The following is a 25,754-nucleotide window of genomic DNA, read 5'->3' as shown; positions in this document are numbered from 1 at the left end:
TCTGCCAGAATTGGTAACATAATGGTACACTCAAAAACCAACACTTTAGAAGTCATCACATAAAACATTATATCAACTTACGAAAAGATTGCATTTGGTCTGAAAACAATATATACATAATTGTTGACACTTTTTTCTTTTGTTTTGCTTTTTAAACCAATACATTAGAAGAGATCTATAGCTTTGAATTGTGTGTGCGGAAAAGAAATGGGTAATTTATGTGTTTGTTGGGTGGTGTTTGTGTGTGGATAGTTGTGGCCTTTAAGTCATTAGATAAACGTCTGCTCCATATGAATTTGTAAAAATAACTACTAAATTCTTACCACAAACTTTTCATGTAGAGAAAACATTTTAATCCATTCTTTAATACACTTCTGACTAAAAAATTGTGTCTAAGACTACATTATGTTTCAGAAATTGGGTTTATAAATATGTAACTATAAGAAGATGTGGTATGATTTTCATTTATACAACTCTCCACCAGAGATCAATTGACATAGAATTTAACAATTATAGGTCACCATACGGCCTTATACAATGAGTAAAACCCAGACATTATAGAATGAAATTCAAAACAGTGTGGCTGTGGCCATTGAATGACACATTAAATTCATCCATGATTGACTAGGAAAATTAATGTGAACGTTTGTATGTAACGACAACTACTCACTATGCACTTTTAAAAGACTCTTAAACTATGGGGTCACCAAAGGTTCTCAACACCTAAATAAAGTAATTCGAAAAATTAATCAGAAATAACACGATAATTTGATTTATATCAATTATATAATTTAAAACATAAAGATTATTCCTGATTAATTTTTCGAATTATTTTTAAATTAAAGGCGTTTAGAAACCTTTGGTGACCCCACAGTTTAAATGTCTATCGTATGTACGACGTGAACAGTGGTCGTTACAGACAAACGTTCACGTAAATTGTCCCAGTCAGTGGATGAATGTAATCTGTCAATCAATAGCCACAGCCACGCTGTTTTGAATTTCATTCTAGTCAGCTGTAAAAGGCCCCGAAATCACAATCGTAAAACAAATGAAATGAGAAAACTAACGGCCTCATTTCTGTAAAAACAATGAACGAAAAAAAAAATAGAATGCATTTTAGATATTTCAAAATCAATGGTAAATGTTTTCACCAACAGAAAAGTATCTCTAAGAATTTGTTTTGAAAATTAAAAAAAGATCGTTGTATAATTTCATAATTCTTTTTTCGGTTGCATTTCTTTGATGACTTTCGATCAGTAATATAATTCCATCTGGTAAAAACAAAAATCATTTATTACGTGTCATTCTAACAAAAAAAAATGTCATGAAAAGTATAGATTCGCGTTTTTCAATAAAAGTGTACCTTTCAGACTTAAAAATAATGGAAAATCAACTTCTCTAAAATTGTATATCAAGAATTTTTTTAATACCTCTATTATATACCTGTTTGAACTATAAAAAGGGCTATCTTAAATAATTTTTAAGTGATATTATTTTCATAATTTATGTATTCTATCGTAGGGGACATTTGTCCAATACGAAACAACTTCTAAACGCACATCTTATTCCAGTGTAATGTCTCCTATTTACATTCAAGTTTGTTTTACTTTATATACTAGAAAGATTTTGTCTGAATTGAAGAACCATATTTTATCAATAAAGATTAGGCAGTACTTTACATAATATGATGGTACAACTAATGCTACGTAGTGGACATTTTGGTGAGTTTCGTAATGGACAAAACCGTTTCGTAGTGGACATCAAACCCTACTCTATGTTGATAACAACATACTGAACATTACATGGATCTAACCCTTGTTATCTTTTTTGCACGAATATAATTGGAAAAGAAGTAAAAACCAATGCGTGGTTGTGGTAGTGTCCACTACGAAACCTTTTTCTGTCATACTTGTTTCGTAGGTGACCGTTTCGTAGTGGACATTATCCCATGTTTTATTTTTTTCCTCACAAACCCTATATTGCAATAGTAATAAGAAAGATTATAATCATCAAAACGCGTAATAAGCTATACTTTGATACTTTTCACATAATTTTGAAATCAGATACTGAATGAGATTTGACCTGTTTCGTAGTGTACATCAACAAAAATACGGTATCACTCTGGTCCATTTGATGTGCTCAATTTTTTGGGCCAACAATTCAACTGCCGTTAAAAAGCACCACTTCTTTTGTAAGACTCTCGTGTTTATATCTTTTGGAAACATTGACAATGTATGATTTTATAAAACTATTAAATAGCAAAATGTAATGACCATCTCAAATTAAAAAAAAATCCATTGTCAAAAACCGTTTGTTACGATATGTTGGCTCTAAACATACCAAGTCGTTTGAATAATTAAAAAACTTATATTAAAAATAACATTCATTTCTACCTTTATAGAGTATGAATGTTGAACAGGTGGTCTCGTGACTTGCCATTTTTTGTTATTTTGAACCATTCAGGTATCAATATTTTATTTAACCCGCTAAAATAGTATGTTTCTTTGCTTGACAATGTTAAATCTAATTCAATGTACTGACTGCATAAAAAATACTTGTAAAGATCAAACACATTTTTTTTAAAGTGGCTGAGACAGGAAATTACGTTTTTTATAAATAAAAAAAAAACACGCCCAGATACCGAACTCTAAAGGATGTTACAACGACCTATTTTATATTTAAACTAATAAAATACGATTTCAGCAAACTTGTCGAAGGCCGTACGGTGACCTATAGTTGTTAATGTTTATGTCATTTTGGTCTCTTGCGGACTGTTGTCTCATTGGCAATCATACCACATCTTCTTTTTTATATACTGTGTATTGCATATAAATGATTTAACGATATCATTAACTGTTGAAACTATATATATAAAAAAAAACGCAGTTAGTTTTGTTTCTCTAGTAAATAACTTGCTACTAGAAGGTCTTGGAATTTTGTAAAAAAATATAAGCTTTTTTTATTTTCAATACGTGACATCAATTCTAAACCACACGACTTATTTTAATATGTGTTGTTCGGTTGTTGTCTTATTAAAAGTGAATATCTGATTTGATTTTTAAGAACATAAAAAGTGAGCACAAACTATTAAGGGAAAACTGTTACGGTAGTATTTAGTCTTCCATAGACGACAATACTAACATTTTTCCAATTTACAATTATTTAAAATAAAATCCTGGACAAAACAGTTATGTGTGATATTTTACCTTGTTTAAACTGTTTCAGAAATTGAAATCAAATGTTATCATGGCCATCGTCGATCGATTGGAATGTGTTTATAGTATTCAATTTTACCGTAATTTTAGATTAAATTGATGAAAATTTCGAAGCCAGTCGAATATAAAATATTTCAATGTGTTTCACAATTTATATTGTAAATATACGCACTACAGTTATTTATAAACAAATATGAAATTATGTGTTACCCTAACCTCCAATGATAGCGCTCCTAAGGTGACTTCCTTTACCTGCCTTTGGTATATGAAAGGCAAACCCAAAAGCCGAAAAAAAATCTATACTACTGTTGTCCCTTTAACATTTCCCCCTATTATAACATGTAAAAATAGTAGCACCTAAAACAGGACAGTTGATGGTACACTCTTATTGTGAGGAAAATATTGACAAACATTCCATGGTGAATTTGCCATTGTATTCAATATGTAAATGCTATTTTAAAAGACTGCACTTGATTGCATTAATGCACGTATCTTTATACATCACCGACTTAAAATTTGTTACCATGATTTTTTGTACTTATAGATTTTAATGAAAACTTGTAAACAGAAGTTTGTCGACGTCATTGTTACCAATGACATAACATTTTATTACATAATTATACCCTTTTCAAATTTTTTTCGGATTGCATCGTAAATCGTAATATTACTTAATATGCAAATATAAAATACTGTACGCTTGTAATTGTTTTTTAATAACTATTTGTAAGAGTATATATCACACAAAAAGTTAACTGCGAACATGCCGAAATAAACAACACAATATAGAGCATTTGATTTTGATTTTTTTTTCAACGATTTACAGAACTTAAGGTGGTATGGGAGTCTAAAAAAAATGATAGAATGTGTTCAAAACGTAGTATCTATTGATATATGTTGAAATATTTAATAAAAATGATAGGTCACCGCGCATTTTCTCAAGGTACAGGATGCGACAAAATGACACATTTTGTAAGGATTATACAGGAAAAAACACCATTTTGTGGTTAGAAACTAAACGAAATGATAGAATTGTTAAATACTTTAGTAAAAGATAGCTTTCAGACAATGCTTTGAGAATTTCAAAAGAAAAGATAGGGTCATCGTGAGTTTTTTCCGGCTAGGTACAAAATAGGAAAGTTCCATGTAGAATCATTCAGAAAATGCACTATTTTAGAGTTACCTCCCCTTAAAATGGCAATTTGTAAAAAATAAAAAACAAACAAAAATAATCAATATTTGCAAAAATATTAATATTTATCAGATGAATTCTTATAAATTGGTTCTTTTAAATGAAAATTTATATTAAATATCTGTATTCCTGCCTCAAATTTTGCTAACTTGATAGAAAATCTGGACCTTTGGTTCACTGTTTATTACAATCCAAGATGGAGGAAGACACTCATACCACCTTAAACAGTCTTAATAAACATTTAAATTGAATTTACATATTCATGAACTGTCTAAAATTACAATTAAAAACCCAAACATTGGCATAGCATTGGCCAAATATATAGAAATGAAATAAGTATTTGAATTTGCAGAATACATATTTAACATCATAAAGCCCAACAAGTGTTTAAAGATCAATTTTCAAGGATAAAAGACGCACTTATTTAGTACTTTTATATATTTATCAATAATACACGTGTTATTATGTCTGCTTTTTAACACCCACACTGGCAATGATTAGTGTATAGATGGATAATAGGAGACTAATCGGTGAAGAGGAAACATCTATTTATAGATAAGGATGTGAAGAAGATGTCAAGGATACACTAACAAAAGTAATGTGCGAAATCGAGGATGATTCACCGTATATAAAAAAAATATATGTAACAATTACAATTTGGTTTCAAATTCCAATTTGTATCGTCATCAGGTCATGTACTGACTTGAAAGATACTCTTCATAGAGTTGTTTGCACTTTTATTTCCCTGGGTCGATACCATTGCTTGTGGACTACCAGTCCCCGAAGAGAAATTCGTTTGAAACTAGAATTACATTTCCTCAGGCAAAATTGCACCAAGATTATTTTGAGGTATTTTGGGTCATATTAATCATTAGCAATGGTCACAGGATTACAATTTAGTACGCCAGACTCGCGTTTCGTCTACATCAGACTCATCAGTGACGCTCATATCAAATCAAAATATAAAGCCAAACAAGTAAAAAGTTGAAGAGCATTGAGGATCCAAAATTTCAAAACGTTGTTTCAAATACAGCTAAGGTAATCTATCATGCCTTGGATAAGAAAATCCTGAGAACTAGTATTTCCAAAAAATTCAAGGTTTTGAAAACAGGAAATTTATAAAAATGACCAAATTATTGATATTCATGTCAACACCGAAATGTTGACTACTAGGCTGGTGATACCCTCGAGAACGAAACGTCCACCAGCAGTGGCATCGACCCAGTGGTGTAAATAATTATCAAAGGTACAGGATCACATGTCTGTACGCCAGACGCGCGTTTCGTGTACATAAGACTCTTCAGTGACGCTTATATCAAATCAAAATATAAAGCCAAACAAGTACAAAGTTGAAGAGCATTGGTCGGTGATTTGGTTGTGTTTGAAAAAAACGTCTCGTTAATCATATCGTGATGGAAAGCAAGTGAAAAGCTGTAAATATTTGAACTAAATCTTACAACGATTTACATTTTTATTACAAATAATTGTTTCTCCAATAGCTCTTTGCATCCATGGCAGCTGTTTATTCGGGACAATTATATAATTTTAAATGTAAACTTTGTTGTACGAATGTACATGACTTTAAGATGTGAGATTTCCGCGGGTTTTTTGTTTAATATTTTCAAATTTAAATACGTCGGATATCTTTTTTAAAGATAGTTCTTGTTCTATGTTCGACTCATTATGTTTTATCGTCTTTATTGAGATCAATATAAAGTATTTAATTTAATTTTAAAAAAGGAAACCGTACAGTTGTTTGTCAACTATATCTAACCATGTTTTATAAATAAAATTTCCCCAGTCTTCTGTATCTTCAAAATTAACAACGAGTCGCACGTCTAGATGGCACTACTTGTATTTATATATAATCAAATTATCATGATAATGATGCACTCAAACAAACTTTTTTTGTTAAGATGTAATGGATTCAAACGATAGCAACAACATTTTTATACAATATCAAATAAAACAGGATACATTTCTTCAAAACAGGAAATACCAGTACGGTATTTGATATATTTTGTTATAAGTTTTTATAACGTTTACTATGTATCTCTTATTTTGCTTAAAAAATACAAACGTAAAATAAAGAAGACAGTAGGCGTATTTGATTTAGAAATGATTGAATTTTCATTTTTTTTTATTATATTATTAATTCGTATATTTTAAAAAAATATGATTCGTTTAGAGATAGTCACATGTTAAACTATCTTTTCGAAGGTAGAGAGAAAACGGCGGATAGCAAAAAGCATATTGCACAGAGCATATTGCACGGTTATTTTTAGAATATCTAAACACCTATTTACTTTGTGACGTCATGTTATGAATTTCAAGGTATCGATAAACGTTTTGAAACAAATGATATCTGTGATCGATTATTTGACGAAAATCAAATACATAAGATGTCAAAACAAACAAAATAAATCAAATTAAATAACAACTAATATGTTGTTATTGTCAAGGAGACAATATGACAGTTATAAAATTCAAACAAAAAACAATGTTCTGAAATTAATAATATAACAAGTATAGCTTTTGTATGAGGTCAATACATGATATATCGATCCAAAGAAGTATATCAACCTCGGACTTTGTCCTCAGTCAATATATCCTTGTATCGACCACATACAAAGGCTATCTTTGTATTGTGTAGGGAGGTGATATAATCTTTAACTACAGGCATACATTAATGCACATTTTAACACACATCAACAACTTCGAACATTTTATTATACTAACTGTTTATTTGAATTTCAAAACAAACCGAGGAAAAAACGATTTGTTATTTACAGTTTTCAGATATTTAACATAATACACCCACTTCTAAGTCTGAAGTTCTTTTAGTATAAATCAAATATTGCTAAATATACATGACGTGTGCATAGACACAGTTTGAAGCGTGATAAACCCATTTCTGATTGGTTTTGGTAATAAAAAGTATATTAAATTTAGCATATTAAAAGACACACATTTGGTAAGGCTGTATACTGTAATGACAATTCAAGGTAAGTTTTATATTGTTTCAATTTACTTGAAAACAATGCTTTCATCTCTTCCGTAGCCTAAGTCTAATACAGTTCCCACTATTTTTGTAAGTTTATAAGTTGATTTTATAAATTCATATAGCAGTAGGTTACCTATTTTCAAATTTCTCCCATCACTTTAAAAGATAAGAACCAAGAGGCACAGGGTTGAGGAAACACATACTCTACTACTATAAGCCGTGTGTTAAGAAAATATCTTTAAAAGTACTGGTTTCAATTCAGCTGTATATCGGACGTAAGAGAAATTATGTGGATTTCGAACTCATTACGATAAATCTGAATATCGATTTATTATTCACTGAGCGTGTAATTACTTGCAGTTGTCCCTTGGTTTTTGTCTCCCTGGCTATTTGTTTCCTAAGATTTTCCCTTCTTGAATTATGTCAGGGATTTTTTATTGTCCTTCTTCTCATATAATTTTGCATTTTTAAATATAATGATTGAAAATAGTTTTTGGGAAATTGAAACATACAGTAAAAAAAATCCAGTATTGATATAAATCAACGCATACATATATGTTCTTTTTCTTTCTAAAAGCAAACTTTAAAAGACCCATTTGTGACCTGTTGTGTGCTCTATGGTCGCTTTGCTTTGACACATTCCCCATTTCCATTTTCTCATTTTCATTTCGGTAAAACATTTGTAGAATGTATTTCTGATGATTTAATATGTTTAATATATTAGAAAACATCCCTCCCATGATAGTAAACTTTAATAAAAACGTTTTCGTCAAGTGATATTACTTTTCTTGTAATCGTACTGTTTTATATAATTCATGATGTAATGGTTAATAAAATAAAAATAGATGATGTGGTATAATTGCAAATGAGACAACCGTCCACAAGAGACCACAATGACACAGAAATTACCAACTATAGATCATCAACAATGAACGAAGCCCATACCGCATAGTCAGCTATAAAGGACCCCGAAATGACAATGTAAAACAATTCAAATAGGAAAACTAAAAAAACAATTAACGAAAAACAAATATTTCTTACATAAACAAACAACAACTACTGACAAAGAATGCTACTTTAATACAAACATAAAAATAAAATTGAGAATGGAAATGGGGAATGTGGCAAAGAAACAACAAGCCGACCATGGAAAAAACAACAACAGAAGGTCACCATTAGGTCTTCAATATTATGTAGCGAGATATTCCCGCACCCGGAGGCGTCCTTCAACAGGCACCTAAACAAATAAATACTAGTTCAGTGATAATGAACGACAAACTAATTTCCAAATAGTACACAAGAAACTAATTAAAGATAAAAATATATTGTTGTGGTTAAGAGATATATGCTATCTTAATGTTGGGTATTAATATTTCAATTTTAGAAAACAATTGATAATGAGGGATGAAGTTATATTTAGCTGTTTGCTTCTGACAGTATGTGGTATGACACTTATGTTAAATATCATACAAAAAAGTAAAACAAAACGTTGCTTATAAACATTCAATAAAAGTAATTTACTATTTGTTGCAAATGTGTCCATTTACATCTGACATACATGAACGTATTCTTTTGTTACGTCACTGACTTCGAAGAAGAGTATATAGTTTAATATAAATAGAAATGTATTTTGGTTGATCATGAAGTAAGCTTCGATTTTAAATCTCAATTATCTCCCGTTTGGTCACTTAAATTGTGTTATTGCGCAGACTTTATTGTTTGCAAATGATTATCGTCTTCACAGTTGTTGTTCAAAACAGTGTACTAACAGAAGGTTTTTTTTTGGCAGACTATTATGAAGTCATATTGTGAAATCATAATTAGGATATATTTACTTATGTGACTAGAGTATATCATCTATTCATTTCCATTGAAATTAATATCATATTGAATGTTTTTGAAATATTGTTACAGCATAAAGGCTACATATAGCTCTAATCATACCTCTTCCTTTTGCTTATTGGGTCATAAGTGGAAACAATATTTTATTATGAAATTAGATGCATCTTGTACAATATAAATTCACCTTATGGTAAATGGGATTCAGAAACAAGCAATTCGTGTTTATATTAATCTGTATCATTCTTGAATTGGATACAAATTACAAAAATAAATCAAAACTTTTAGTTTACATACTCAGTTACATGATAGAAATATCGACAATGTTAATTGAGTTTCATGATTTTGGAAAAAGAAAAATGCTTACAGATATATTTTGTAAATTGTTAGTTTGTAAACCTTCCTTTTAGATTGATTAATAAAACTTTGTACAATAGGAAATAAACGAATTTTTCTTCATTTGAAGTCAAACTTGATCCATTTAAAAGTACTTTGGTGTCCATTGGTACAATTAATTGTAGGTTTCCAAATGACGTTATCATTTCTTGTGTTTTGGCCACATATGATGGGCAGTCTTATGTCCACATATAATGGGCAAAATTATTTAAAAAAAAATACGAATTAGTTGAATACCTGACATGGTAAAGGAATAATATCATTTTAATTTCTATAAAAACGGACGTCTTTTAACTGTTAATGATTGTGGTTTCATGCTTTTCCATTTAGATGGTCACACCCGGGATATAGATCAATTAGTCTAAAACAGAATGAAAAAATGTTATAATTTGGACATTAGAAAAAAAATGTAGATTTTCGATAAAAACCCTGCATTGATATCCGCCTATTTGCTACGACATTTTCTTCATCCGACCGTGTGCTCTCTAAATATAACCTTCTCAAATGATTACAACGGTGTACTTTTTTATGACAGCAATATTTGTTTTTTGTCAAGAAAACATTTTTGAAACGGATTCCTTTTTTCCTAACTTTTAAAACTAACTTTACCATTTAGGTTCTGGTCTTTAGTGTTGAAGGTGGTACGGTAACAATTAGTTTCTAATACCAGTGCCCTTTGGTTTCTGCATGATTTTTTTCTCATCGTCAACTACACAATATCGCTTTTTGAATATAATGAAAATCGGATTCAGCGTGTTTTTACAGATATTTTGACCAATTTGCATTATTTAATATGTTAATATGAGTTTTAAAAAACCCAGATGTATGAATGAAAATAATAAAGCGTCGGTAAAAGGGAATAAAATTAGCACTAAACGGTTTGGAAGTCTAATAAACGTTGCCAATATTTCCTAAACTCATTATCTTGAGCCAGAAAGGAAAGGGGAATCTTGAGGAGGGGCTTTTATGTTTCAAGGCAAAACCTAAATATTCTAAACAACTTGCACTTTGTTTAGCGTTTTCGTAGAATGAATACCACAATACGGTTTTTCTGTATAATTTTTAGGAATGACAATTCAAAAGAGAAATGCAGAAATGGAAGAAATATATGTCAAACATAATGATTCCGGAATGAAAACAAGATATGAATTCAATGATATCCGAATCAGTAATCGCAGGTAAAATATATGCTTATGATGATTAAGATAAATGAGTATTTCAAATTCAAATACTTGTACATATCTAGTTAAAATGAGGCAGAAGTTGCTGAAAGATTCTATAAAAATTCATTCATAATTGAACGAAAAATAGACGATCAGTGTACCATGACAAACAAACTACGAAAAGACAAAAAAAAACACTAGTTAATGAGTTTTATTGATAAAAGATCATTTGGATCTTAACGTCTCTGACAAGTATGTGCAACAATACATTACTTGATATTAAGTCTTTCAGACTTATATACTGCGGTAGATTCAGTAATGCTCGGACGTTTTGCTTGCAGTCATTTAAGTACTGTTCGGCACCTTTTTCAAAAAACGATAATGTATGTTGTTAATGTGTAGAGTTAATTAATATTCACTGAACAGGCTGAACATGAGTGCACAGCTTCAAATCGACTGCAAGCAAATTGTCTGAATAGTACTTTTAATTTTCCAGAGTGAATAAGTCTAAACATTTACTGAAAGACAGAAAATGACTCAATTATTAATAGTTTCTGGGCCTTCTGATCGAAATGACCATTTCAGATCATAATTGGTATCTATTTAACCGTCTACTAAAAACTACATTCAAAGCTTACAGAAAAAAATATAAGCTATAACCTGTATTTAAATTATACAATTACACAGCATACACTGGAATTTTGTCAATAGTAATTTTACAGTAATTATTTATATCTCATTTTTCATTTTGTAACTTCCAAATAGATATATAACAATGAATTTGAATACCATGTGTCATTTATATATATATATATATAGGGAAGAACCAAAAATTTGCGCAGATCTAACATTGTTGGGTTGATGTTTAGACGAGTTGTATATATATATATATATATATCGCATTCGTTTATAGATAATAGATGAATTTAGTTGTCAGTATATTTTTGGCTAATAAGTTTGGATATCCCTTTGGTATCTTTCGCCTATTTTGTAGGTGATAAATGAGATTTGAATATTGGTATATTGCTGTTGCCTTAATTTATAAATTGCATTATGATGATAAATTTTTTTTTTCAACAGGAAAAGATGGAGCATTGGAAGTGGCAATAACGGCGATCATAACTCTGCAAATGGCAATCAAAACATTGGCAATACAAATACAAAAAAGAGCAAGCATACACATGTGATAGATGCTCGAAATGAAAGAAATTTAAGAAGGAAACGAATGATGAAAATCTGTAAAAATTGGAGCATAGGAAGTAACTATACAGGCGATGGAAATACAGCAGATAACAACACTAATATTGACAACACGAATAAAACTACAAACGAAATTGGGGTAGGAAATTTTGAACATTCTGAACAGAAAAGGGACTGGAGTATTGGCAGTAACAACGAAGGAAATAAACATTCCGCAAATGGCAACACAAATATTTGCAATAACCAGAAACATAGTCACAATAACACAAATGTATTCATTGCTGGAAATGTCAGAAACAATGGAAACAATGGAAAGAAAAGTGGCACTTTTTTATATTATGTGATTTATATGTCAAAACTGCTTATTACTTGCTTTATTGTAAGACATTTGATTTTGTAAATAGTTGACTTTTTCATTTTGTGTTCATTAAGAGAATTTCACAAATAAAAATTCCTATTTTTTTTTAAGTTGTGTTTTTCTTGTCTCCTTGCGTTAGCAGCGATACATGAAGAATAATAAACGGGGAAATCCGTAATACATTCTGTATCACCCCGAGTAATCAATACCAGCAGAGGGCCGAAGTCCTGAAGGCTACTATTTGTCGAGGGTGATACAACATATGCTACGGATTTTATCATTAATTAAAACGGAGGACTTTAGATTTTCCAAATTGAAGTCTTCTTACGAAAAAATTTATTTGTTAAGGTTTGATATTCTATCCAATATAGATTTGACGTCACACAGAAGGCAGACCTGGGGTCATCTTTTCATGCTTCACTCTTGGACCAGTACTGCAGCAGCACTACTTATGCATTCAAGCTCCTCAAAGAATATGCCAGTGGGTATGGTCCACCACCAAAATGACAATGTAAACAAGTTAAACTTGATGTATTCAACAGTTTTCAATACTTCATTTTTTAACTTTCATGTGTGCTTCTTGTAAGCAATTACTGTTCATCTAGTCCTGATGATATCTGTTTACTGTTTTTATTTCAGATTAAATTGATAGTTGAAATGAGTAGATTAAGTGTGTTACATGTATTTTGTTATTCAACTAAAGATCAATGCATACATTTGTATAACCATATAGATACAATTTACAAGTATACATTAACATACACATTGTTTCATGCAAGGTGAACCATATCTGCTATATCTGCTAAAGGATGTCCTATTAACACCTACTTTTCCAAATTACTACTTCAAAACACATATGACGAATTTATAATTTACCCTATAACTGATTTCATATTACAAAATATTTGTCTTGACTGTATACAGTGGAATATAGAAAAGTAGCTTTATCAGGTATCGATTGGTCTAGGTACTGATTAGTTCAAATAAATATGACGTCTTGAAAGGCTATTTTGTTTTGCTGTGACGCCTTCCTACGACTGACAAAAGTATGAAACAAATATATTGTACACTAACTTATAACTTATAAATGTCGCGATACATATCTACTTACATACATAACCATGCTTAATCGCAGAGAGTCAGCAAAGATGAAAATATAGGCAGGTGTAACAGCAACAAATGAAAATAGCTTTTCAAGACGTCATAATCATCATATTCTTTCACGAATGTTTTAAATCATACAAAACAATCAGAATAACCAAGTCCAATATAAACAATTTAAACATGGTTGAAGTAAATTCTGTTTTTCTCCCTTTTACACTGCGGCTTAAACCTCTTGTCGTCGATAACCAAATGTGGTTACATTTCGTATCATATAGTAATATACAAATCCTTGGTTTTCCCAAACCAATTCTATTTCAAGTTCTTACATACATTTTTAAGTGCCAACGGTCACTATATGTGGGTGGGGTTTCACCCATAACAGATCCCAAATTGAAATGTTTAATGAGCAATTTAGGTCCATTTTTTTTTATCAAAACAGTTAATTATATAGTATATAGAAGCCAAAAACACAGCATTAAAATACATTTGAAGGCCCCCTAGAAATAATTATTGGAGTATAAGAGCCGTCTTGCATGCAAAACCTCCATGGGCATTTTGAAAAGTTGGTAGGTATGTTCTTATAAATAAATATGGTATAACAAATTATAAACACATTTCTATGAAACATACTTGCATACTTTTTGCGTTGACATGTTATAAATAAGTATTAAAAATACTACTTATACAACCCTGCCACCGAGCCCTCAATACAATACATGTCTATTGTATAAAACGTTAACGGTGCCAACAATTAAAGTAAGTTCGTTTTTTTTTATGTTATTTAAAGATACATTTCTATTATTAGTTGTACCTTATACAATTCCCATGAGGAAAAATCTGTGTAACTCCATCCTGAATTTGAACAAAAAGTAAACACATTACGATCTCAATTAAGACTCAAAACTGGAAAAACAATTATAGAGGAAGTATTTTCTAGCTCGCCATATTTCATTCATAAGGTATAATTGAATCAAAGTCAACACAACATCAAGGTATCTGTTTTGTAATGGTTGTATTATTGTGAAATGGCTATCAATTTTCATTGTTTTTATGTGTCCAGTGCACCACGATGTAGTGACTATATCTGCAATATGGTCAACTTCGCGCATGATTTTATACCTGCTCGCAACTTTGTCTACATCGTCTCTTTTCCTTTGTACAGCGTTGACATCGCCGACATCGTGATATTGACAAAATTGTGACAACATCGTCACCATCGTCCCCCTTTCCTGTCTACATCGTTGACATTTCCGACATCATGATGTTCACAACATCGTCACGACATCGTAAACATCGTTGACGTCGACGAAATCATGATGTTGACAACATAGTGACGTCATTGTCTACATTTCCTTCTTTTTCTGTCTACGTCGTTGACTTAGCCGACATCATGATATTGACAACTTCGAGCCGACATCGTATACATCGTCCCCCTTTTCCTGTCTTCATCGTTGACATCGGCGACAACATATTGTTGACAACATCACGACGTCATCGTATACATAGTTGTTCTTCCTGCATTCATCGTTGACATTGTGATGATTATATATCGTGACGACATCATCTACATCGTCCCCCTTTTTGTGTCTACATGATTGACATTGCCGACATCGGGATGTTGACAAAATCGCGCAGACATCGTCTACATCTTCTTCTTTTCCTGTCAACATCATTGACATCGCCGAGAGCATAATGTTGACAACATCGTGACGTCATCGTATATATCAAGATGTTAAGCACATCGTGGCGACATCGTCTATATCCTTATCATGTCTACATAGTTGACCTCCCCTTTTCCTGTCTACATCGTTGACATCGCTGACATCATGATGTTGAAAACATCGGGACGACATCGTCTACATCGTCCCCTTTTTCCTGTCTACATCGTTGACATCACCGACATCAGGATGTTGACATCATCGTGACAACATCGGCCATATCGTCTACCTTCCCGGTCTGTATCGTTGACATCGCCGACATCATGATATTGGCAACATATGTGACGACATCGTCTTCATTGTCCCACTTTTTCTTTCGACATCGTTGACATCGTCTTCCTCATGATGTTGACAACCTCGGGACGATATCGTCTACCTCGTCCCCTTTTCCTGTCTACATCATTGAAATAGCCGACATCAGGATGTTGACAACATATATATCGTGACGACATCGCATACATCGTGCTGCTTTTCCTGTTTACATCGTTGAGTTGACATCGCCGAAATCATAATGTTGACAACATCGTGACGTCATCGTCTATAGAATCCCCTTTTCCTGTCTACATCATTGACCTCGCCAACATCGTGATGATATCGTCTACATCATGATGTTGAGAACATCGTGACGACATCGTACACATAATCCCCCTTTTTTTACTCTACTTCATTGACCTCGCCAACATTGTGATGTTGACAACATCGTGACGATATCGTATACATCGTCCCATTTCCTGCCTATATTGTTGACATCGCGATGTTGACATCATCGCGACGACATCATGTACATCGTTCTCCTTTTTCCTGTCTTCATCGTTGACATCGCCGACGTTGTGATGTTAACAACATTGTTACAACATCCTATAAACATGAAGAAACAGAATTATTATTCATGATAAGCATGCTGCTAAAAATGATTGTTAAAAGAAATTTTAAGAAGAACCGACACAAATGTATTAGAAATTGCAGCACTTGTAAGATAAGGTGTGGACAAATTGTGTATTGGATTTTGAAGGAATTAAAGCTTTCTATGACTTCCTCTACATGTTATAGCAAATTTGTTTGGTCCTTGTGTACCTGCTCTTCATGTTTGTCATGCATTTAATGGATGTGACACTGTTTCGGCATTTCATGGTAAAGTGAAGAGGTCAGCTTGGCACACATGAAAAGTATTCCAAGATGTAATGAATGTTTTACCCCGTACTAAAACATAAACAAACACATTTTCCTGCCTATATCTTTAACATCGTGACGTGACGTTGACAACATCGCGCAGACATCGTCTACATCGTTCCCCTTGTCCTATCTACATTGTGACATCGCCGACATCGTGATATTGACAACATCGTTACGACATTGTCTACATCGTCCTCTTCCTTGTCTACATTATTGACATCGCAGACATCGTGATGTTGACGGCATCGTGACGACATCGCCTATATCGTCCCTCTTCCTTGTCTATATTGTTAATATCGCAGACATCGTGATGTTGACAGCATCGTGACGACATCGTTTACATCATTGACATCGCCGAAATCATGATGTTGACAACATTGTGACGACATCACCTGCATCATCCTCCTTTTCCTATCTACATCGTTGACATTGTATACATAGTCTCTCTTTTCTTGTCTACATCATTGACATCGCCGATATCGTGATGTTGACACTTCGTGACGAAATCGTATACATCGTCTCTGTTCTGCCTACACCATTGACATCGTGATGATGACAACATCGTGACGTCATTGTCTACATTTCCTCCTTTTCCTGTCTTCATCGTTGACTTAACCGACATCATGATGTTGACAACATCGTGACGACATCGTATACATCGTCCCCCTTTTCCTGTCTACATCGTTGACATCGGCGACAACACATTGTTGACAACATCACGACGTCATACAGGAAATATAAGAACGGTATTTGATATATTTTGTTATCAGTTTTTATAAAGTTTAATATGCATCTCTTACTTTACTTTAAAATACAAACGTAAAATAAAGAAGACAGTAGGCGTATTTGTTTTAGAAATGATTGAATTTCATTGTATTTAATTATATTATTAATTCGTATATTTTACAAAATATGATTCGTTCAGAGATAGTCACATGTTGAACTTTCTTTTCGAAGGCAGAGAGAAAATGGTGGATAGCAAAAAGCATATTGCACAGAGCATATTGCACGGTTATTTTTAGAATATCTAAACACCTATTTACTTTGTGACGTCATGTTATGAATTTCAAGGTATCGTTAAACGTTTTGAAACAAATGATATCTGTGATGGATTATTTGACGAAAAAAAATCTTCAAATACATAAGATGTCAAAACAAACAAAATAGATTAAATTAAATAACAACTTATATGTTGTTATTGTCAAGGAGACAATATGACAGTTAAAAAAATCAAACAAAATCAAATGACGATTGTGATACAAATTTGCACAATGTTCTGAAATTAATAATATAACAAATATAGCCTTTGTATGAGGTCAATACAGGATATATCGACCCAAAGAAGTATATCAACCTCGGACTTTGTCCTCAGTCAATATACTTCTTTCATGTCAATATATCCTTGTATCGACCACATACAAAGGCTATATTTGTATGATCAAGGGAGGTGATATAATCTTTTACCACAGTCATACATTAATGCACATTTTTGCACACATCAACAACTTCGAACATTTTATTATACTAATTGTTTATTTGAACTTCAAAACAAACCGAGTAAAAACGATTTGTTATTTACAGTTTTCATATATTTAACATAATACACCCACTTCTAAGTCTGATGTTCTTTTAGTATAAATCAAATATTGTTAAATATACACGACGTGTGCATGATAAACCTATTTCTGATTGGTTTTGGTAATAAAAAGTAAATTAAATTTAGCATATAAAAAGACACACATTTGGTACATTGTAAGGCTGTATCACTACAAAAGTCTAAAAGTCTGAAAAGACCAGTTTTTGTCTTAATTTGCATGAACTTTTACTCGACATTCTCCAAAAGTATGACTTGTGTCTTAATTTTTCTTGACAAATTCTCATTTATATTAAATTAGTATTAAATTTACTCGACATATTCTCGACATTCTGGATATTGTCTTAAAATTACTTGACAAATTCTTGATATTTGAATACTGTCTTGAAATTTCTCGACATATTCTTGACATTCTTATTTTTTATCAGTATGGCTTGACATATTCTGAACATTTTGAATTGTGTCTAAAATTTACTTGACAGTTCTGAGCTCTATTATATATAAATCATGACCAATATACATGATATAACTTTATCTTTATTTCTCTTCATATGATAAACTGTTGTTTCAAGTTACACTTTTTACAACAAAAATAAAAGTTGGGCATGTAAAATAATTGAAATTTTGGAAATATAAATATTTTTACAAATGCAAATATGGATATGAAATCTAAAGTATGAAATAATTTAAATGTGGGTTTTTAAATAATTACAAATTTTGATTCATAAATCTTATAAATTAAATGATTAAAACCAATCATACTGTAGACTTATTTCATTAGACATTCATAATACTCAATGTTTATATGGTAAATAAGTATTGTACCAAAATGTGGTTTATATAAAAAGCAAATCATGATGATATACACATTCATTTAATAAAAGAACAATTTGTGTAATGTCACCGGTTAGAATATACATGGACAGGATGTTCACCATAAAATTAAGGTATTCCACACCCCAGAGTACACTCAGCTATCAAATAGAAATTACTGATTTACCTGTAATTAGCCATACAACTTATCATTTGACTGACCATGCCAGTACAATTTAAAAAATGTGTTGATAGATGAAAAGGAAAATCATCATTTTGATGATGAAAAAAATTGAATTAAAATGATTTTTCTTCATCAAAATTATGAAGTTAATTATTTTTAACATAAAAAACAAATTGAATAATTCCCAAAGATTAAAAATAAATTATTATCTACTCCAGGAATAATAAGTCTGTTCACATTTCAGGTGAAATTTATACTGTTGAGATAGTGTCAAGACATATTTAAGACTGTCAAGAATGTGTCGAGACATATTCAGACATTATTAAGAATGTCAAGAATATGTTAAGACATATCGAGACAAATTTAAGACAGTCAAGAATTGGTCGAGACTAATCCAGACTCTTATCAGATGATACAAGAAGTGTTGAGAAATTTTAAGACAATGTTCATACTGTCAAGACACTTGTCAAGAAAAATCAAGAACCTATTAGACAAATTCATACTATGTCAAGAATTTTTAAAAATTATTCAGGCAAATTAAGAATGTCAAGTAAAAATTCATGCTAATTCAGACAAAAACTGGTCTTTTCAGAGTTTTTGACTTTTGTAGTGTATACTGTAATGAAAATTCAAGGTAAGTTTTATATTGTTTCAATTTACTTGAATGGCAGTAGATTACCTATTTTCAAATTTCTCACATCAATTTAAACATTAAGAACCAAAGTAACAAGCACAGAGGCACAGGGTTTAGGAAACGAATACTCTACTACCATAAGCACAAAGCTGTGTGCTATGAAAATATCTTTTAAAGTACTTAGCCTGATTTTAATTAAGCTGTATATCGGACGTAAGAGAAATTATATGGATTTAGATCTCATTACGATAAATCTGAATATTCGATTTATTATTCACTGAGCATGTAATTACTTGCATCTGTCCCTTGGTTGTTGTCTCTCTTGCTTTTTGTTTCCCGAATAACCGTTTTGTCAAAGAGAAATCTGTTATTTTTATCATTACACATAACAAATAAAATTGAGAATGGAAATGGGGAATGTGTCAAAGAGACAACAAGCCGACCATGGAAAAAAAACCCAGCAAAAGGTCATCATTAGGTCTTCAATATGATGTTGCGAGAAATTCCCGCACCCGGATGCGTCCTTCAACTGGCCCATAAACAAATATATACTAGTTCAGTGATAATGAACGCCATATTAATTACCAAATTGTACACAAGAAACTAAATAAAAAAATGTATTGTTGTGGTTAAGAGTTATATGCTATCGTAATGTTGTGTATTGCTATTTCTATTTTAGAAAACAATTGATAATGAGGGATGCAGTTATATTTAGCTGTTTGCTTCTGACAGTTTGTGGTATGACACTTATGTTAAATATTATACAAAAAAGTAAAACAAAACGTTGCTTATACACATTCAATAAAAGTATTTTAATATTTGTTGAAAATGTTTACATCTGACATACATAAACGTATGTTTTTGTTACGTCACTGACTGCGAAGAAAAGTATATAGTTTAATATAAATAGAAATGTATTTTGGTTGATCATAAAGTTAGCTTCGATCTTTAATCTCAATTATTATCCGTTTGGTCGATTATATTGTGTTATTGTGTAGACTTTATTGTTTGCAACTGATTATCGTCATCACAGTTGTTGTTCAAAACAGTGTACTTTGCGAACATTTACAGAAGGGTTTTTTGGCAGACTATTATGAAGTTATATTGTGAAATCATAATTAGGATATATCTACTTATGTGACTAAAGTATATCATCTATTCATTTCCATTAAAACTAATATCATATTGAATGTTTTTGAAATATTACATGTGACAGTACCAAGGCTACATATAGCTCTTATCATACCTCTTCCTTTTGCTTATTGGGTCCTAAGTGCAAACAATATCTTATTATGAAATTAGATGCATCTTGTACCATATAAATAGGATTCAGAAACAAGCAATACGTGTTTATATTAGTCTGTATCCTTGTTGAATTGAATATAAATTACAAAAAAAGATAAAAACTACTAGTTTACATACTCTGTTACATGATAGAAATATCAATAAGTCAATTGAGTTTCATGTTTTGGGAAAAACAAAAATGCCACTATAAAGATAAAATACTTACAGATACATTATGTAAATTGTTAGTTTGTAAACCTTTTTGATTGAGTAATCAAACGTTGTACAATAGGAAATAAACGAGTTTTTCTTCATTTAAAATCATACTTGAACCAATTAAAAGTACTTCAGTGTCCATTGGTACAATTAATTTTTAGGTTTTCAAATGACATCATCATTTCTTGTATTTTGGCCACATATGACGGACAGTCTTATGTCCACATATAATGGGCAAAATTATCTAAAAAAAAGTATGCATTAGTTTAATAGCTGAAATGATAAAGGAATAATACAATTGGCTTCATTCTTTTCCTTTTAGATGGTATATAGATCAATTAGTCTGAAAAAAGAATAAAAATATGTTATAATTTTGACATTAGAAAAGAATTTCGCTTTTCGATAAAACCCTGCATTGATATTCGCCTATTTTCTACGACATTTTCATCATCAGTATTTCATCTAACCGTGTGCTATCTAAATATAACCTTCTCAAATGATTACAACAGTGTACTTAATTATGACAGCAATAATTGTTTTTTGTCAAGAAATCATTTTTGAAAAGCACTCCTTTTTTCCTAACTTTTAAAACTAACTGAGTGTAAGATTTAAGTTCTGGTCTATATTGTTGAAGGTGGTACGGTAACAATTAGTTCAAATTACCAGCGCCCTTTGGTTTCTGGTTGATTGTTTCTCATTGTCTACCACACAATATCGCTTTTTGAATATAATGGAAATGGGATTCAGCGTTTTTTACAGATATTTTGACCAATTTGCATTATTCAATATGTCAATTTGAGTTTAAAAAACCCCAGATGTATGAATTAAATAATAAAGCGTCGGTAAAAGGGAATAACACTGAGCACTAAACGGTTTGGAAGTCTAAATGACGTTGCCAATATTTCCTAAAGTCATCATTCTGAGCCAGGAAGGAAACTGGGAACTTGAGTGGGGGCTTTTATGTTTTTAAGGCAAAACCTATATATTCTAAACAACTTGCACTTTGTTAAGCAATTTTTAAGAATGAATACCACAATACGGGTTTTCTGTATAATTTTTAGGAATGGCAATTCAAAAGAGAAATGCAGATGAGGAAGAAATATATGACAGACGTAAAGATTTCGGAATGAAAACAAGATATGAATTCAGTGATATCCGAATCAGTAATCGCAGGTAAAATATATGCTTATGATGATTTAGATAAATGTGTATTTCAAATTCAAATACTTGTACATATCTAGTTAGAATGAGGCAGAAGTTGCTGAAAGATTTTATTCATTCATAATTGAACGAAAAAAAGACGATCAATGTCCCATGACAAACAAACTAAGAAAAGACAAAACAAGAACTATCTTTAAAAAACATATCCGACGTATTTAAATTTGCGCATATTTTAAAACTATCATTTCGATAACCTTCAGAAGCACAATGACTTAATGATGCAGGACCTCTTAAATAAAATCTCCATCTGAATGTAACTACAAGAAATTCTTTACTAAGTCTAATTATATTAAGGCAATAACATATACGAATATAGTGATGACACCTAAAAGTTTTATTTGTAAAAAAATCTAGTGCTAATAAAAAGAAACAAATATACATTTACTACTGTTTACATTAAACTTAATTCATGGTTAACAAAGCCGTCTGCTAAAAACTATATTCAAAGCTTACTGCAACAAATATAAGATATACATGTAACCTGTATTTGAATTATACAATTACACAGCATACACTGGAATTTTGTCAATAGTAATTTTACAGTAAGAATTTGTATCTCATTTTTTTTTTCATTTTGTTACTTGCAAATAGATATGTTACAAAGAATTTGATAGTCATGTGTCATTTATATATATATATTGCATTCGTATTCGTGGAATTTTTCAAGATAGATGAATTCATTTTTCGTAATGAACAGCTTTCAAGATGAAGCAGAATTATACCATCTACCCAAGTCTTTGTTGTCTCAATAATGATTAAATATAAATTAACGTTTTTATTATTTTAAACTTTTATCGGTTACCATCATGAGTTGATGGATCATAAGAGACGTTCAGTTTATAAGCTCACTAGAGACATGTTTCATAACAGATCGAACAGATCGAACAGATCGATGTTAAAAATATATGTAATGAAGGTGAAGGGGGAGGTATCAAAAGGTGTAGGTTACACAAGGCCCTAAAATGGCCCTCTTTTTACCTTAAAATTCAAAATAGAATTTAATGGCCAATATTTTAAGGATTCATAGCTAATACATTGATGAGATAGGAAACAAGCATTATTGCTAAAGAAGTACGTTCCTGCGTTCTACTGATGACGTAACAAAGAGTACTCATTTTTATTTTCTAAAAACAATCATAAAACATTGGTTAATTTTTCATTGTTTATTGGACACGAAACATACAGGGCATAGGTCGACAGAAAATATCTTTGAACACAATGTTTGTAAAAACATTTTACATTTCTAACTTGACTATTTAGTTTGTCGAAGACAGCTGCGCTCTATGCTTCCTGGTCCTTAATTTGAATGACATCCGGGTAATATTGTCAAATTTCGTCAAAATCTTTTATTTTGACCTATTTTTGGAAGTAAAAATCTACGCTTTAGAATAAAACTTTGACACGCATAGTTCTTTTAACTTTCTCACATGTCTTTACGACAAAATAACACATATTTCATCTTATACCGTCCAATTTCATAATTGGGGCAAAATATGGGCCTTACCGAACGTACTCCTTTAATCACCGGTCTATGTGTGGCATATTCCTGGTTATGGCCCCTTTTACCGGGCTTGACTTTGAACCCCATTTTGTAAGGTTTTTCAAGAAACTGAAAGCATTGGAGAGGAATTATTTTCTGTTTATTTTTCATAGTTCTACGGTCAACATCACGAATTTGTTGACCAATAGAGTTGCTCAATCTTTAGTTATCTATGTTGATTTTTTGAATACTTTATTTTGTCTGTTGGTCTTTTTGTTAGCCTTTGCGTTGTCAGTATATTTTGGTTAATGAGTTTAGATGTCCCTTTGGTATCTCTCGCCTATTTTGTAGGTGATTAATGAGATTTGAAAATTGGTAGATTGCTAGTGCCTTAATTTATACATTGCATTGTGAATATAAAAAAATGTTTTTTTTTCAACAGGAAAAGGTGGATCATTGGAAGTGGCAATAACGGCGATCATAACTCTGCAAATGGCAATCAAAACATTGGCAATACAAACACCAAAAAGAGCAAGCATACAATTGTGATAGATGCTCGAAATGAAAGAAATTTAGGAAGGAAACGAAGGCTGAAAATCTGTAAAAAATGGAGCATAGGAAGTAACTATACAGGCGATGGAAATACAGCAGATAACAACACTAATATTGACAACAAGAATAAAATTACAAATGAAATTGGGGTAGGAAATTTTGAACATTCTGAACAGAAAAGTGACTGGAGTATCGGCAGTAACAACGAAGGAAATTAAAATTCCGCAAATGGCAACACAAATATTTGCAATAACCAAAAACATAGTCACAAGAATACAAATGTACTTAAGGCTGGACATGTCAGAAACAATGGAAAGAAAAGTGGCTGGTCATATAAGAGAAAAAGAGGGAGAAAAGTTATTAACCGAGGATAGTTTTGACAATAACGCAAATGTATTTGGGGTTGTTGTTGTCGGAAACTTTGATAGGAAATAATAGGTTTATGCATTCGTTTTCGTTTGTTGTTTCTCGAAATTATAAATATGGTCCCAGATAAAAGGTATTGCAGATGCTGATTTACTGAGTCTATTTGTAAAGCATAAAAGATTGTTCACTTCAGAAAAAAGTTAAGGATAAATTAGAAAACAATTGTATAGTTGTATAGGCAAAATCGTACTATATTTTGCCTATTAAAGTTTTTTTTATTCGAGCGTCACTGATGAGTCTTTTGAGGACGAAACACCCGTCTGGTGTACACTATCTTAATACTGGTAGAAATTGACAGACAGTATTGAAAACTAAATCTTGTTAATTAATCAAATTGTCCTTTACAATGCAATTGTCTTCTGTTTCTCAGGTAAAATAACGAATCTCAGATAAGGACGTTCAATATCAAGTTCTATTTTCTTTGACAATGCGTATAAATATTTTGATATATTAACATGATTAATGAATCTTGTATTTGATTAACTGTTTTCTTTTAGTTCTTTGCACCCTTTTTATATTATGTGGTTTATATGTCAAAACTGCTGATTACAATGTACATGCTTTATTGTAATACATTTGATATTGCAAATATTTGACGTTTTCATTATGTGTTTTTGAAGAGAATTTTTGAAGAGGGCCGACGTCCTGAAGGCTAATATTGGTCGAAGGTGATACAGCATATGCTACGGATTTTATCATTAATTAAAACGGAGGACTTTATATTTTCCAAATTGAAGTCTTCTAACGAAAACATATATTTATTAAGGTTTGATATACTATCCAATATAGATTTGACATCACACAGTAGGCAGACCTAGGGCCGACTTTTCTTGCTAAACTATTAGACCTGGGGCCGGTAACAAGAAGCATTCGTATGTCTTACGAACGCCTAAAGGATTTAAGAATGTAACAAGACTCTACCTAAGACCTATCTTAGAATGATTGATTGCCCTTAATGATTTGAAAAAGTGCACGATTTAAGAACGATTCT

At 31.4% G+C, this 25,754-nt stretch overlaps 1 protein-coding gene across 3 annotated transcripts; it reads left to right on the top strand.

Annotated features, from left to right (window-relative positions):
* The first annotated feature begins 7,282 nt into the window (after nucleotides 1-7,282).
* LOC134681771 (AAC-rich mRNA clone AAC11 protein-like) lies at nucleotides 7,283-25,183 on the top strand. Of its 3 annotated transcripts, none has more exons than XM_063541415.1 (4): nucleotides 7,283-7,409; nucleotides 8,793-8,851; nucleotides 22,146-22,257; nucleotides 24,228-25,183. In XM_063541415.1, the coding sequence occupies exons 2-4, from the start codon at nucleotides 8,806-8,808 to the stop codon at nucleotides 24,553-24,555; spliced, it is 486 nt and encodes a 161-aa protein (XP_063397485.1). In that variant the 5' UTR covers nucleotides 7,283-7,409; nucleotides 8,793-8,805; the 3' UTR covers nucleotides 24,556-25,183. The 3 variants fall into 3 exon arrangements, with proteins under 3 accessions (XP_063397485.1, XP_063397484.1, XP_063397483.1); XM_063541414.1 differs by lacking the exons at nucleotides 22,146-22,257; nucleotides 24,228-25,183 and adding exons at nucleotides 10,710-10,821; nucleotides 11,887-12,467 and having other exon boundaries at nucleotides 8,793-8,844; XM_063541413.1 differs by lacking the exons at nucleotides 22,146-22,257; nucleotides 24,228-25,183 and adding exons at nucleotides 10,710-10,821; nucleotides 11,887-12,467.
* Nucleotides 25,184-25,754: the final 571 nt, after the last annotated feature.

This window comes from Mytilus trossulus, chromosome 8, assembly GCF_036588685.1.
Source record: "Mytilus trossulus isolate FHL-02 chromosome 8, PNRI_Mtr1.1.1.hap1, whole genome shotgun sequence".
In the NCBI taxonomy this organism is placed as follows: Eukaryota; Metazoa; Mollusca; class Bivalvia; order Mytilida; family Mytilidae; genus Mytilus; species Mytilus trossulus.
This window is presented reverse-complemented; position numbering and strand designations above follow the sequence as displayed.